This window comes from Arachis hypogaea, chromosome 10, assembly GCF_003086295.3.
Source record: "Arachis hypogaea cultivar Tifrunner chromosome 10, arahy.Tifrunner.gnm2.J5K5, whole genome shotgun sequence".
NCBI lineage: Eukaryota > Viridiplantae > Streptophyta > Magnoliopsida > Fabales > Fabaceae > Arachis > Arachis hypogaea.
Genome location: NC_092045.1, coordinates 114,848,866 through 114,862,714, shown reverse-complemented (window position 1 = coordinate 114,862,714; position 13,849 = coordinate 114,848,866). Strand labels below are relative to the sequence as shown.

General features: G+C 28.8%; 2 protein-coding genes across 3 annotated transcripts; one reads left to right on the top strand and one right to left on the bottom strand.

The window, feature by feature from the left end:
• Positions 1-1,303: 1,303 nt before the first annotated feature.
• On the top strand, positions 1,304-4,437 carry LOC112716918 (uncharacterized). 2 transcript variants are annotated; one of them, XM_025768967.2, is made up of 5 exons: positions 1,304-1,724; positions 1,851-1,956; positions 2,628-2,781; positions 2,884-3,117; positions 3,753-4,437. In XM_025768967.2, exons 1-5 carry the CDS (start codon positions 1,340-1,342, stop codon positions 3,867-3,869), a joined length of 996 nt encoding a protein of 331 aa, XP_025624752.1. In that variant the 5' UTR covers positions 1,304-1,339; the 3' UTR covers positions 3,870-4,437. The 2 variants fall into 2 exon arrangements, with proteins under 2 accessions (XP_025624752.1, XP_025624753.1); XM_025768968.3 differs by having other exon boundaries at positions 1,336-1,724; positions 1,805-1,956.
• LOC112716919 (protein VERNALIZATION 3-like) lies at positions 3,943-5,816 on the bottom strand. Its single transcript, XM_025768969.3, has 4 exons — positions 5,527-5,816; positions 5,008-5,069; positions 4,714-4,754; positions 3,943-4,350 (listed from the first exon to the last, which is right to left on the bottom strand). The coding sequence occupies exons 1-4, from the start codon at positions 5,725-5,727 to the stop codon at positions 4,124-4,126; spliced, it is 531 nt and encodes a 176-aa protein (XP_025624754.1). The 5' UTR covers positions 5,728-5,816; the 3' UTR covers positions 3,943-4,123.
• Between the last annotated feature and the right edge of the window lie 8,033 nt (positions 5,817-13,849).

The following is a 13,849-nucleotide window of genomic DNA, read 5'->3' as shown; positions in this document are numbered from 1 at the left end:
TCCCAAGCAATATGGCATGTTCAACTCAAACTCTTGTTGATTCCAAACAAGTTTGTAACAACAATTTGTAAACAAACAATTTGTAACAACAAACAATTTGTAACAACAAACAAGTACTTGTTTAATTTAGGTTTAATTATTCTGTTAATTCTTATAGTTTTATCGAATTTTTAACGAAGTCTTTATACTTTTTTTTTTCTTTTTGGTTAGGTCTCTATTTTGTAACTAAGTCTTTATCGTGACAAAAATATTGAAATTAATGGAATATTCTCTTAAACTACATAGAATATTTAGTTAAGTGTTAGATATATTTATTTTGTTTAACGGAATATTTCATTAATTTTAATATTTCTATCATAGTAGAGATTTAAATACAAAATTTGATATATTATAGGGATTCCATCGAAAAAAAAAATAAAAATTTAATTAAAAATTTAATGAAATTATAGATAGCGATAGAATAATTAAATGTTTAATTTATCAAAATTTAATTGTTTTGGATCTAGCAATAAACCCCTACTTAATCCCAAACAACCGCTACCAAATTAAAGAAGTTGGATCAATAGTAGAAATAGTAAGTTTTATAGGTTTGATGAAAGATTTTGAGAAAGAGAGAGAGTTTGAATCAAGATATATATATTTTTTAATTTAGAATGTGTTATTGAATTAATTTTTTTATCTTCTCTCTTACGGCTATAGAAGCTTATTTTAAGATTAAAGATCAGAAAAGAGAAAGTGATATTAGTATATATTTTGATTTAATCTAAAGTATAATAAAATTTATGCTAAGTCTCTATCATAATTATAGTAAAATTTTACTATACAATAGTCAATATTACAAATACTAATTTTAAAACAACAACAGACAAATGAACCAAACTAGTTTTATGTCAAGACAAATAAAATTATAGTTTCAAATTTCACAAATAAATGCCAAGACAAACGAGGTCACAATTCTACGATTCACAAACAAAGACAAAATTTCAAAAAAAAAAAAAAAAACAGAGACCGAAACAAAAGTTTGAAGGTAAAGATTTATATGCAATTATTTTTATCTGAAATTGATAATAGAGAGTTATTAGATAATAATTTAGTCAATTATATCAAATTATTTAACGATTTTTAACTAAACGTTAAATAAAAACAACTACAAATAAGTTTTTACCAAAATTAAAACCATTTTGACTTTTTTTTTAATTCATACTTTTTAACTCATAAACCTTTTTTTTAAATAATCCCTCACAGATACATAAGCATTTTTTCCCCCTTAACTAAAATTAAATAATCGGCTAAAAGCTTTTGAAATAAGGGTATTTTTGGAAAATAAGATAACTGCGCAATGACTGGACCGGCTGCATGTCCAAGGGAAAAAAAAAAAAAGAGAAGGGTATTTTTGGAAAATAAGATAATAGCGGTGGAGCAAAGGGAAGAGTTGTGGGAGGAAGATGAAGCTTTTCGACGCACACTGTCATCTTCAAGATCCAAGAATCTTAAGCAACGTTCCCCAAATCATAGCAACCGCCCAAAGCGTAGGTGTCGCTGCCTTCGCCGTCAATGGAGTCTCCGAGAAAGACTGGCTTCAGGTCAAACACATGTCCCAATCCTATCCTTCAGTCATCCCTTCCTTTGGCCTCCATCCATGGTTCGTTGCAGAAAGGTCTCCGAATTGGTTCAACACTCTCAAACAATTCTTCGATTCTACGCCATCTGCCGCCGTCGGAGAGGTGAGCTCTCATTCATCAATTCATATTCTCTGCGAATTTCAATCTATTTCATGTAATTCATTTTTCTTCGATTTTCTCAGATTGGTCTTGACAAAGGATCTCATGGAAGGAACGTTGATTTTTCAGATCAGGTTGAAGTACTCAAGAACCAGCTTCAACTTGCAAAAACGTTAAACAAGCCAGCATCTGTACACTGTGTTCGTGCCTTCGGTGAACTTCTTGAGATGATGAAGTACGAATATCTATTTGATCTAACCTCTTTTGTTTCTTTCCATAGATAGTAGTTAGGGACATGAAAGAGTGTACATATTTTTACACAAGGATGTGTTATTTGAGAAAGTACAGGAACCAACTCTTAACTTTAGCATTTAGGTTTATAATTTAGGATTTAGGGTCTAGAATTAAGATAAATAAACTAATTTAAAAAATGTTAGCTGAAAAAAGTTGGTTACCTAGCATTAGTCGTCTCATTTATGCTACTGGTGTCTTTGGTAGTTGGTAATTTGGTATGAGAGCCTCAGATCATGTTTTAAGTTTATTATTCAAGTCATTTTTATCTTTCCAGTGAATTATAGGAATGAACTGAATAACCAAATCGAGCTTCGAAGAATAGAACATAGGGAATCATAGGTATTGTAGTTCCAAAAACAGTATGGCCAGTTTGTTAACAACCTTGCTTTTTTGTCTTCTCTATAGCTATAGTGATGTAGTTACTGATTAAGTTCATATGGATGAATAATTTTGTGTGTGGGCTTACTTCCTGATCTTATATGTTAGCTTTTGGTACTTAGCTCATAATTTAATGGTGTTGCCATGAAATTAGTGTTAAACTTATGTTCTAATTGATGATTATGAACTAGCATCTTGGAATTCAGTCTTCCTTCGAAATTTCACCATTTCCAGGTCAATGGGACCTTTTCCTGCCGGTGTTATTCTTCATTCTTACTTAGGATCTGCAGAGATGGTTCCTGAATTTTCAAAGCTCGGTGCTTATTTTTCCTTCTCAGGGTTTCTAATGTCATTAAAAGCAAATAAGGCAAAGAAAATGCTGCAGATGGTGATTTTCATCACTTGCGTTATTTGATTAATATTCTGTAGTTTTGTATTATGCATGTCGAAACAATTAACAATATTGACATTCTTATTGTTTCCTATTTAGGTCCCTTCTGATAGAATTTTGTTGGAGACTGATGCACCTGATGCACTGCCAAAGTCAAACATAGATTCTCTTTTTTTCGTCGATGGAGATCCATCTCTCCCTGAGGAGCCTCAAGGTCAAAGCTCAACATCATCCTCAGCATCGGGTACATCGCTTAATGACGGGTCCCAAGTCTTAACAGATGCTTCGACGTTGCCAAAGGAAACTCTAAATCATCCAGCCAACATACATCTGGTATATAGCCTAGTATTTGCTCTTATTTTTCACCTTCGATTTTCAAAATAAGTGTAGCTTGATAAATCTTTTTTAATACAGCACAAAATTCTCCCCAATTTAAGTTTTAATGTGAACATGCAAGTCATCCAGCATAGCTATTTCGTATCTCTTCTTTTCTTTTTCTCTCTGATATTTTTTACTAGCCCCGCTACTGAATTAGAATGCACAAATGAAGTGCTTATTATTTGGAAATACTGTGTTTAGCCATAGGTTTCTTAAACCACAAGAGTGCTCATTTTATGTGTTGGAACCCCAACAAATGGAATTTATTTGATTTGGAACCGAATCATCCCATGTTTGGAAGTAGATAACAATGCAAAATGAATTGGTTTATTAAATCCATCCAAAACCATTATTCACAATTATAGGATGCTTACTCAGCATGCTTGTATGGATAATCTTATTACTTTGTAACGCCAAAGGCGAGGTAGAAAGATATGCAGGTTTGCGTGAGGGGCGAGTTGATTGCTGTAATATTGGATCTCGTAATAGTGGTTAGGAATTAGCTTGGGGAGTGGGATATGCACACAGAAATTAATCTCTTTCTCTCTTGTGATTATGTATTTATACTATTCAATTCATTCCTCTTGCAGGTACTTGATTATGTTGCATCAATGCTAGAGATTACAAAAGAAGAGCTTGCTGAACTAAGTTATCAAAACGCAGTGCGAGTATTCTCCTATGAAGGTTCGAAAGTACTCCACGCATAAGCGAAGTAATGATGTAGCAAATGTCGACAGAGAAGAAGTAAAGAAGTAGAAGATTACATGTGTAACGCGCACATAAAGCAAACAACATACTATAACTTATGTTGCCAATACACAACATGTAAAGAATGAACCGTGCAGTAGCCTAGGTTGGGTTCAATTTATGCATACAGCTATATTGAGTTTGAACCGAAAAGAAAGTAGTAATTTATTATTGTTGATTATTATTATTATTATTTATGTAATTATGATGATGATCAATATAACCTCCTGCCACCAGAACCATTCTCCCTTTGGATGTTATAATAGAGAGCAGCAACAGGCGAACCACGATTGTATAGTTCGGCAAATTCTCTGGTGTTGAAGTTTTGGCGCCAACCAGGGGCATAAACCTTCTCCTTACCCAATTGACGAAATAACACAAACACGATTCGATGAATCCCAGATGTTGGTCGTGGACTTTCATAGGCTACCACCTCATTACCTGTAACATAATTGTATATTTGTATTCATTCCATCTCATTAGTAACCTTATTAATTAAATAAATTACCTGTTTAACTGTTGTTAAAATTGTTACTAATTACATTATATCTTTTTGAAAACTCATTTAATTTGTATATATATATATATATATATATATATATATATATATATATATATATATTCAAAAGACATGGTCCTGGCGTGCACGCTGGATTCCCATATGCTCATAGCTACTGCTCAGTTTAAACGCATGGTCCATATATTATATAGTATACTAAAAATACTTACCTAAATGGCCAATTTTTATGTTAATGAGATTATACCAAATAAATAAACAAATAAATACACAACAATCTCACGTACCAAAACTAGGTCCAGTTGTGGCGGGAATATCAGTTACCAGCCTGAAGTCAATCAAAAGAAAGAAAGTATTCAATTGGAATATATATATATATATATATATATATATATATAACTTGTTGTAAGATGTAAATTGTTGTAATATAAAAGAGATGAATGTATATATAGTCAAAGAAGTGGTGTAAGTGTAGTTTTGATAAATCTTAAAACCTAGGCGTAACCTTTATTTAACCATGTACCATTAGTCTTCTTTATTAATTAGTGCACAAATTTTGCACCACAATTATTGTGACTCACCAATGTAGATATTCCCTCAAACTAGGGTCGCTTGGGCTAGGGGCATCTGGATTCACTGCAACCTGTATTAAGTCATTAAAATCACTTTAATTTGTTGTTTTAAACATATATAATCACATGTCATAAACTATTTTTCTTTCAATTCTTGGCAGCAGGCTTTAGCTATTGTTAAAGTACATTAGCAGTTTTATATCTAACAAATGAAAATGTTATATTAGACAATAATTACGATAGAAAAGAGAGAAGTATTTTTAATTCCAAAAATTTTGACATATCCCTTTTTTTTTCAAATAAATAAAATACCAAATTCAACGGAAGAGGAATGAGATACAAAATCTATAGTCTACACACTTATTAAGAACTGTTAATAATTTAACATGTTTGACTAAACTACTTAACATAACACGTGCTTAAGTCTCATCTTCATCTGAAAATAGTTGAAAAACGTCAAATAATTTAATATATTTGACTTAACTGTTTAACATAACACGCGTCTAAAAGAAGATGGTAATAAATTACCAGAGTGTAGAGGTTCCTGAGGTCATCTCCACCAATGACTACTCTTGGTTGGTGGATAACTTGAGAAGGCTTGAATTCACAGCCATTGCAAACATCTCTATTATTGTAAGAAACTCTAATTGAAATAGAAGTTTCAAAGGGGTCTAAAACATCCCCAATCACACGCCCAACTACAAGAGGGTCCTTACTAACAAGTGGCATGGCTTGGAACTTTGATACAGTGCAAAACTAATACTAACTATCAAATAATTAAATTGTTTTTGTGTTATTCTACGAGTTTATTATATTTGGTATAACATATATACATGGGGCTATTTATAGTTTCAAAGGGTGTGTAGGATTGGTCCCCATTCATTCTCCTTTTGTGTTTTGTATTGAATACCAATAATGAAAAAAAAAAGTTGAAAAAAAGAAAAGAAAAATAATGTTATTCGTGTTTGGAAATGCTGAAAAATGAAATTTCTTTAAATAATTTTATTTGTATATATTTTTAAATCATTGTTTTTGTGACAATCAATTTATATTTAAATACTTTAGCTGAAATAATGATTTTAAAATAATCTAAGAAACCACCTTTTAAGTGATATAATTACAGAATATATATAAAATAATTCTGTATATTATTTAATGTTTTATACTTGAAATCAAATTAATAAAAACCATTATAATCTTAAAAAATAAAACTTTTTACTTATAATTGTAAGTTTTAAAATATTGTTTTTACTTAAAAATACTTTTTAAATTGAATTATTAGTTTTAATGATTTTGATTGAAACATGCATATTTTTGGTAAAAGAGTGTCTTATTTTAATGATTCCAAACATGCTCAAAAAAAGTATAGTATATATACTTTGTCACGCACATACACTGTAGCGCACGTGGATACATGTGAACCCTAAACTAACTATGCATTGCATACATTCGGAATTGTTCAAATACATAATTCTTATAGGGAGCTTTTTTTGGTGGGGAATGAAGAATAATCCAGACTTTGAAGGACCAGGAATTAGGGAATAATTGAAGATAACCAGAAAAACAAGGGCCGGTTTGCAAATAAATGAAGATAACCAGAAAAAACAAGGACCGGTTTGCAAATTGTGGGTTGTAGCAAGTGGAGGCAAATTTGGATATACCAAGTACTCACACGTGGTACTTTTAATATAGTAATTGTTTTATATATGGTACGAATATAAATTAATTATTTTTTTATTTATCAAAATTTTAAGAGGTTTGATCTATCGATATAACTCATATGATAAATTTTACTTAAAAAAATTATATATATATATATAATATTAATTGTGGCATATTTTTTTATATAAACAATTTTAAAAAAAAATCTAATAATTAATTTATTATCTTTTTTGTTTTAGTCCATTTTAAATATTTTTTATTATTTTTAAAAAGAAAATCTTTTAAAAAATTTAATAATGTGTAACGAAAAATACCGAATAAATTATAAATAAACCAATTAAAATGTAACACCAAAACATTTTTAACAAAAGATGATATAGGCATCTTTATATGAGTGTTCTCTATGTTTTTGTTGTGCTCCTCATAAAAAAAAGTGATAATGCTAAGAAGAAAAAAAAGTCAGATATTCAATTGTTGTGGTAATTAATAAATTTTAAATAAAACAAATTTTGACTATTTTTACTTGATTTTTTTTATCACCAAATATTTCCAAAAAAAAGTTTGTTTTGGTTTTTCTGTACTAACATTTAAAGGTTTTCTTCTTTTCTATGTCATTTGTCGTTGTTAATTTGATCCATTAAATGATAATATTGATCTCACATGATATAAACTACATTATATTAATTACTAATTACTAAAAAGAAAAAAGAGAATACAATAATAAATTACACTATACTAATTACTTTAAGAAAAAAAAAATTATACTTTACTAAAAAGTTATGGGCAAAAAAGTTTAGTGAATAAATACTTTTTCTTTTTTTAATTGAAAAGTTGTTAGTTGCATCATTTTGATGCAAGAAACATTCTTCGATTACAGTTGAGTGTTACATCCACCAAAATAAACAAGACAAATAAAAACCCAATCAAGTTTAATAGAGTATATAGATCAAGAAATTAAGATCAAGATCAAGAATATGTAGCTGCTGTCAAGTTTCTCTTCACATCACTTTCATCTCACATTAGTTTCTCTTTAAAGTTGGAGGACCACATTTTCGGAATTTGAAAAATGTTAAGAGATAATATTTTTAGTGAAAAATGAAGAATTATTGAATAGTGTTAGTTCAAACGAAAAGAAAATATGTTAAAAAATTTAAAATATATTAATTTCAACACAAATTATTAAATTAGAACTAGGTGTAACGTAACAATAGGTAAATTTAAAATTAAGTAGTATAATTTTTTAAATATGGGTGTGGCAAACTGGCAATAAATAAAGGATATTTTATTCTTGTTGTAGCTTAAAAATAATTAATATGTAATAATAAATAATATACGATTATTACTCTGCTAAATTATTTAGTCTTCATAACTAATAGTATTGGGTTAGTTCAAATATATAAAAAAGAAGAAAAAAATAAATCACAATGCTTATTATTAAATATTGATTCTTGAACCAAATATTTCTTGAGTTTATTAAATATTATATATGAACCCCAATAATATGATATCATAATTACTGTGTCTTTACGAAAATACATAACTACAACAAATTTTCTTATTTATATTGAGAACTACAAGTATTTTGAGTTCAACTATATGTGACTTTCTTATGTGTTAAAAAATCGATGATTAATAAAAATGTCATTTTGTGAAAATAATAATTAAAAATTATTAAATAATTTATACTATTTGACTAAATATTAGTATAATATATATTAATATTTATATTATTTGACTTTTGCTGATGTAGATGTAACATTATATTAGCCGCAATAAAAGAGAATAAACAAGAAAGAAAAAGGTGCATATCCCATAAAATTCTGATGAATCTCATCACTGGTTATTTGGTTACCACCAACATGATGCATGGGATCCAATTATAAACGAATGGTTATAACCATGGCAGGGGTAATAAATACGCAACCATGCATGCTAGCCATATATAAAAAATTAACTATTCCTATATATATACAATTCCTATATACATGTAAAAATATAAAATATATATTAAAAATAAATTAAATAATATATATTAAAATTAATTTAATAATAAATTTATATATATATATAATATTTTTATTTAATTAAATTATTTAATATAAATTATTAAATAATTTAGTCAAATATTATATATATATATATATATATGTTATTTTAGTCAAATATAACATTTTTTTATATTAATATAACACATATTATTTAGAAATAAAAATTATTAATAACTTAGACAAATGTGTTTATTAATCACCAAATACATAAACTTAATCTTGTAGTATTTTATATTTCAAGTAAATAGTTAGATTGGTTCATGAAAAATTATCTAATCTCTAAATTAATTTTCGAAAGATTAAATTAATCAAAATCGTTCTCGAAAAATTTAAAATTAATCACGTTAATTCTTTCGCCTATTGTGTCACTAATGACATTAAGTTTTGCTGACGTGACACAATTTTTTTTGTCAGGATTCAGGCCCACATACATACCCAAACCATTAGAAAATCGGAGCCTAACCCAACAATCCAACCCGACAGTCACATACTATCTTTCTCCTCTACGCGTCTCAGTTTCCATGTCGGTTTCAACAACTGCTGCCTCCATCAGTTACAGCCTCCTCAGTGATTCAAACAATATTGTATCTGATTGTCTTCTATTTTATCAGTCAATAACTCAGTTTTATCAAAACTAACGTACTATGTCAATAAAATTTAATATCATTAGTGACAGAATAAACGGAGGAACTAACGTAATTAATTTTAAATCTTTTGAGAACGATTTTAATTAATCTAATTTTTTGAAAAATCAATTTAGCGATCAAATAATTTTTTATAGACCAATTTGGCTCTTGTATTTTCGTAAGAAAAAAGAACTAAATAGAATCTCCCTTTATATTAGGTTTTTTTTTTCTCCCAGAATCTGGATTCCCTTATATATATAAGCAATAAAGTCAACAGAAGAGATAAAGATGAATGATGAGACAAAATGTATTGTGAGACCACCGAAGTTATTTTTCATTTTTTCTTATTTCCTTTCTTCTAAAATAAAAAATAAAAAAAAGGCATAATAAATAGAATCTTGTTGTTGTTTTGTTGTTGTGTGTGATGGTTGGAGAGTGGGGATGGAAGAAATGATGATGGAGGGTTAGAGAATGAATAGCAAGTGGATGGAGAAAATTGAAAGAGACTCCAGGATAAAATTGGAAAAAGAATTTGATTAACTTCTAATGTTAACCAAAGGGTAAACTTGACGTGTGATTGGATTAGTTTCTATAAAATTAATGGATTATGTTTATTGATTCGTACAAATATAAAGGAAAAATATTTTTTTTTCTAAACTCATACGTAAATATATTATTTTTATTCAAAACTTATGTTTAATTACTTGCATTGTATATGTAAATGTAGTTAAACTAATTTGAGTTGGTCGAGTGGTAAATTTGTTCATCAGTTTAAGTATAAGTGTTGTTTTGTATATGCAATAATTTATTAGCCACACTACAAGACGAACAGAGGATAGTGACGGATTAATTGTCGATTTGCGATGGTTTTAAGCCGCCGCTAAACATAATGCCAGCGACATAGCAACCGCAGCGCATAAGGGTGTGGAGATGACATTCTACGGTGGTTTCTAGCAAACGCTGACATAACCGCCGCAAATCAAGTAATTTGTGTCGGTCAGTTTAGTGCCAGTTATAAACCGCCGCTATATCACAAAGAAACTGTTGAGTTAGATTGATTTTGGGTTTATAAACAAATGATGACAAATATTTATCGAGTGAAAAACCCAAGTTGATTTAATGTGTGTGCTAAGTGATTCAGGTCCATTTACATGTGTTTCAGCCCAAGTTAACATTGCTTCAACAACCTTATATGTCACAGCTTCAAAGCAACAGCCCGTTATTCAATTCTCAGCCCAACATGTTGCTAAAAGTATTCTTTAAATGCATAAACTCAAGGTATAAGTCCAAAACCTTTAAACAAGCACTGATAAGCAAAAAGTGCAAAGAAAGAAGGCTCTACATTTGCAAAGTGATAAATGGGCATTTGTCTTCATTATGAAAAATGAAAGACAGCAGAAACAAAAGGGAATTAACAACACAACAAGGACAGCTGTGGCTCTAGCAAAACAACAAACACAAGGACAATGCAACTACACAAAGGACATCAGCAAATCAAAATGCAAAAGATCATAAGTAAAATTTGGAAGAGCAAAACAAACACGCAGAACTATGGACAACAGTGGAAATGACTCAAAAATGAAAGTGCTTTGCATGCCAAGGAAGGCAGCAGCTCCAAGAACAATAGAGGTTGGTGGATCAAACCCTCCAACAAGCAACTATAGTGGAGCAGAATGGAGCAAAGACTGCATGACAGCTGAGACAGCTCCAACGGATAGCTGGGACAAGAAAATGGAAGAGACAAATTGGAAAGCAAGCTGAAGATATAAAAGAGATCTCATTCCAACATTTGAAGACAAGAAAAAGAGAGTAAATTCAGAGCATAATCTATTCACACTTGAGCTGAATTCTTTTTCTTCTACTAGTACTTAATTTCTGATTTTTTGTTATGGCTATCTTGTGTCATCTTTTGTATTGAGAAAATGCTAAATATGTGAGTTGAAAAAGTCATGAGAGAAGAGACGAGAAATGCATGAAAAAACTAAATGAATTCTTTCTGTGTAGTTTGGTTTCTGTGAACTAAGGTTTAGTTCCCATTGCCAAGTTGGGATAGCACTTGGTGGTAAATTGAATCTTCGGATTTTTCTTGCCAAGTTGGGATAGCACTAGGTGTTTCTGAATCTGGCTAGGTTCTCCTTTCAAGTTGGGACAGCACTTGGGTTGCTAAGCTTTGGGGTAAAAAGCTTAGTAGAAAATATTAGATGAATTGGGTTGTAATTCATTAATATTGGTGTTTGTAATCTGTTTGATTATAGTGAAAATTTTACCATGATTGTGGTGGAGACTGGATATAGATTTCATGGCACTTAGAAACCGAACCAAGATACATGTTAGCCTCTATCTCTTCTTTCCTTCTCTGTTTTATTTCTTAGTATGAGACAAAACGAAAAAAATCTCCTGCATATTTAGCTTCCGCAAAAACAGAGCTTGAAAAGTTAATTTTGAGCCAACTTGATTCAACCTCCATTCTCAAGTTCAAGTAGTTTCATCAGAGACATTTAAGATTTTATTTGCGATGTTCTTAAACCGCCGCAATTTGATTGTTGCGTTTTACATGGTTTTTATCTGTGGCAGTTTTAAACCGCCGCTAATTATATAGCGAATTTTTTTTAAATCTAATATTTTAGTTTGATTTATTTTATTAACCTGGAGATTTTTTTTATCTATTTTTTTATTTTAAGAATCTTATTGTTCTTCTCTAAAATTCTATATTACAGGCAAAAACTCATGAATTTTTAACTGCAAAATAAACTAACATATTACTATTGGATCAGATAATTTAGCACACTCTCTATTATCTGTCTCTTTATTTTCTCTACTGTTATCTTATCTTCAAAAACTTAAAAAAATAAACATGACAATATCAAGTTATGCAGTTAGACTAGCCTTCAAGCCTAAAACAAAAATCTTTGAAGTGAAATAAGTTACTCTAAAATGTCTAAATTTCTAATACTTGATAATTTTATTAAATTCTGAAACAATATATATTTAATTTTCAGTGACGAGTATAATAAACCGTGTTGGGTGATTCTTATAATTGAAAATCACAGTTTGATCAATTTTAATTATTTTATTTATTCTATTTGAAGAAAGTCAACATATTATTAACTCTTAGGTGCATGCAAAGAATAGAGTGTTAATTCATATGTGAAATGGTGCAAGCTTGTACACACAACAATATAAACAATCGCAGTTTTTAATCACTGAATCAAATATTTTGTAGAATTTATTAATTTTCTGTTATAAAAAAATAAAAAAATACAATTGCATTGGATCAATTTAGAAGCTAAATTTCTTGTAAAATTACAAAATTTAAAAAAATATATATTAAGAAATTATCAAAATTTATTATTTATTTTTAGTTATCAATATTTAAAAATATGAACTAAAAATATATTATTAAATTAAAAAATTGAATTAATAATTAAAAATTATTATAAAAAATAATAAATTTTAATAATTTTTGAGTATTTTTCTACATAAAACATATATATACGTATGTATGTATGAATGTATGTAGAAAGTATTATACCTATAGGCTATAGCACGAACACTTTTATTGTGTTACACATCACATCACTTCATCAGAATCTTAAATTCCGTGGCCAAATTATACATCAAAGGTGAAAAAAGTTAGATGATTCAAACACTAGAATCTTTCACATTTTATTCTTGCTGCAGGAATATCCGATTCTTCTTTTTAACAATTAAAGTAATTCGAAGAATCGGAGTTGAAAATGAAAATGAAAATGAAAATGCGAGAGAGAAAGGGATAGTACCTACGACCACTTTAATAAGTAAAATTATTTCTAAATTATTGTTTACTTATTTATTATGTGTTTTTTGTTATAAGAATTTTGACTTATGCTATTATTTTGACAAAAAAAAAATTGGAAATGACATAGGTTAATTTTAGGTACCAAATTGAGTTAATTAACAATATTTCTAATTTTCCATGGGGTATATATGTACTGCAAAATCATTTCTTAGCTACGATTTTAGAGTATGAGATTTACTACTCCAACCGATTGATTAGAGACTCAATTGTTATAATGAAATACAGTATTCTTTTTAATGTATATTAGATCATAAACATAAAGAAACAAAAATATTGTTAGATATATATAACTACAATTCATTTGACATTATCTAATATCTTAATAACCTTTGAAGAGAGTAGATTTCTAGGTTTTTTTTTAAATAAATAAAAAAAATTAGATGACAAGTGGAATACAATTATTTTCATGTGAAGTTAATAGTTAAGACATATTAAATTATTTAATATATTTGACTAGGTTATCATCTAAGTATTCTCGATTATTAACGTTATCAAAAATTTTATATTTAGTCAAATATAGGTTAAATTTCATCTCTAGCTTTTGCACACCCTTACCAAGTTACCAAGGTTTCTCAAACCAAACAAACATCTAAGTAATCATTTATGACTTTTTTTTTTAATAAAGATCCATGAAAAATATATTTAAAATAACAAAGTGATAGTTTGATCGATATTAA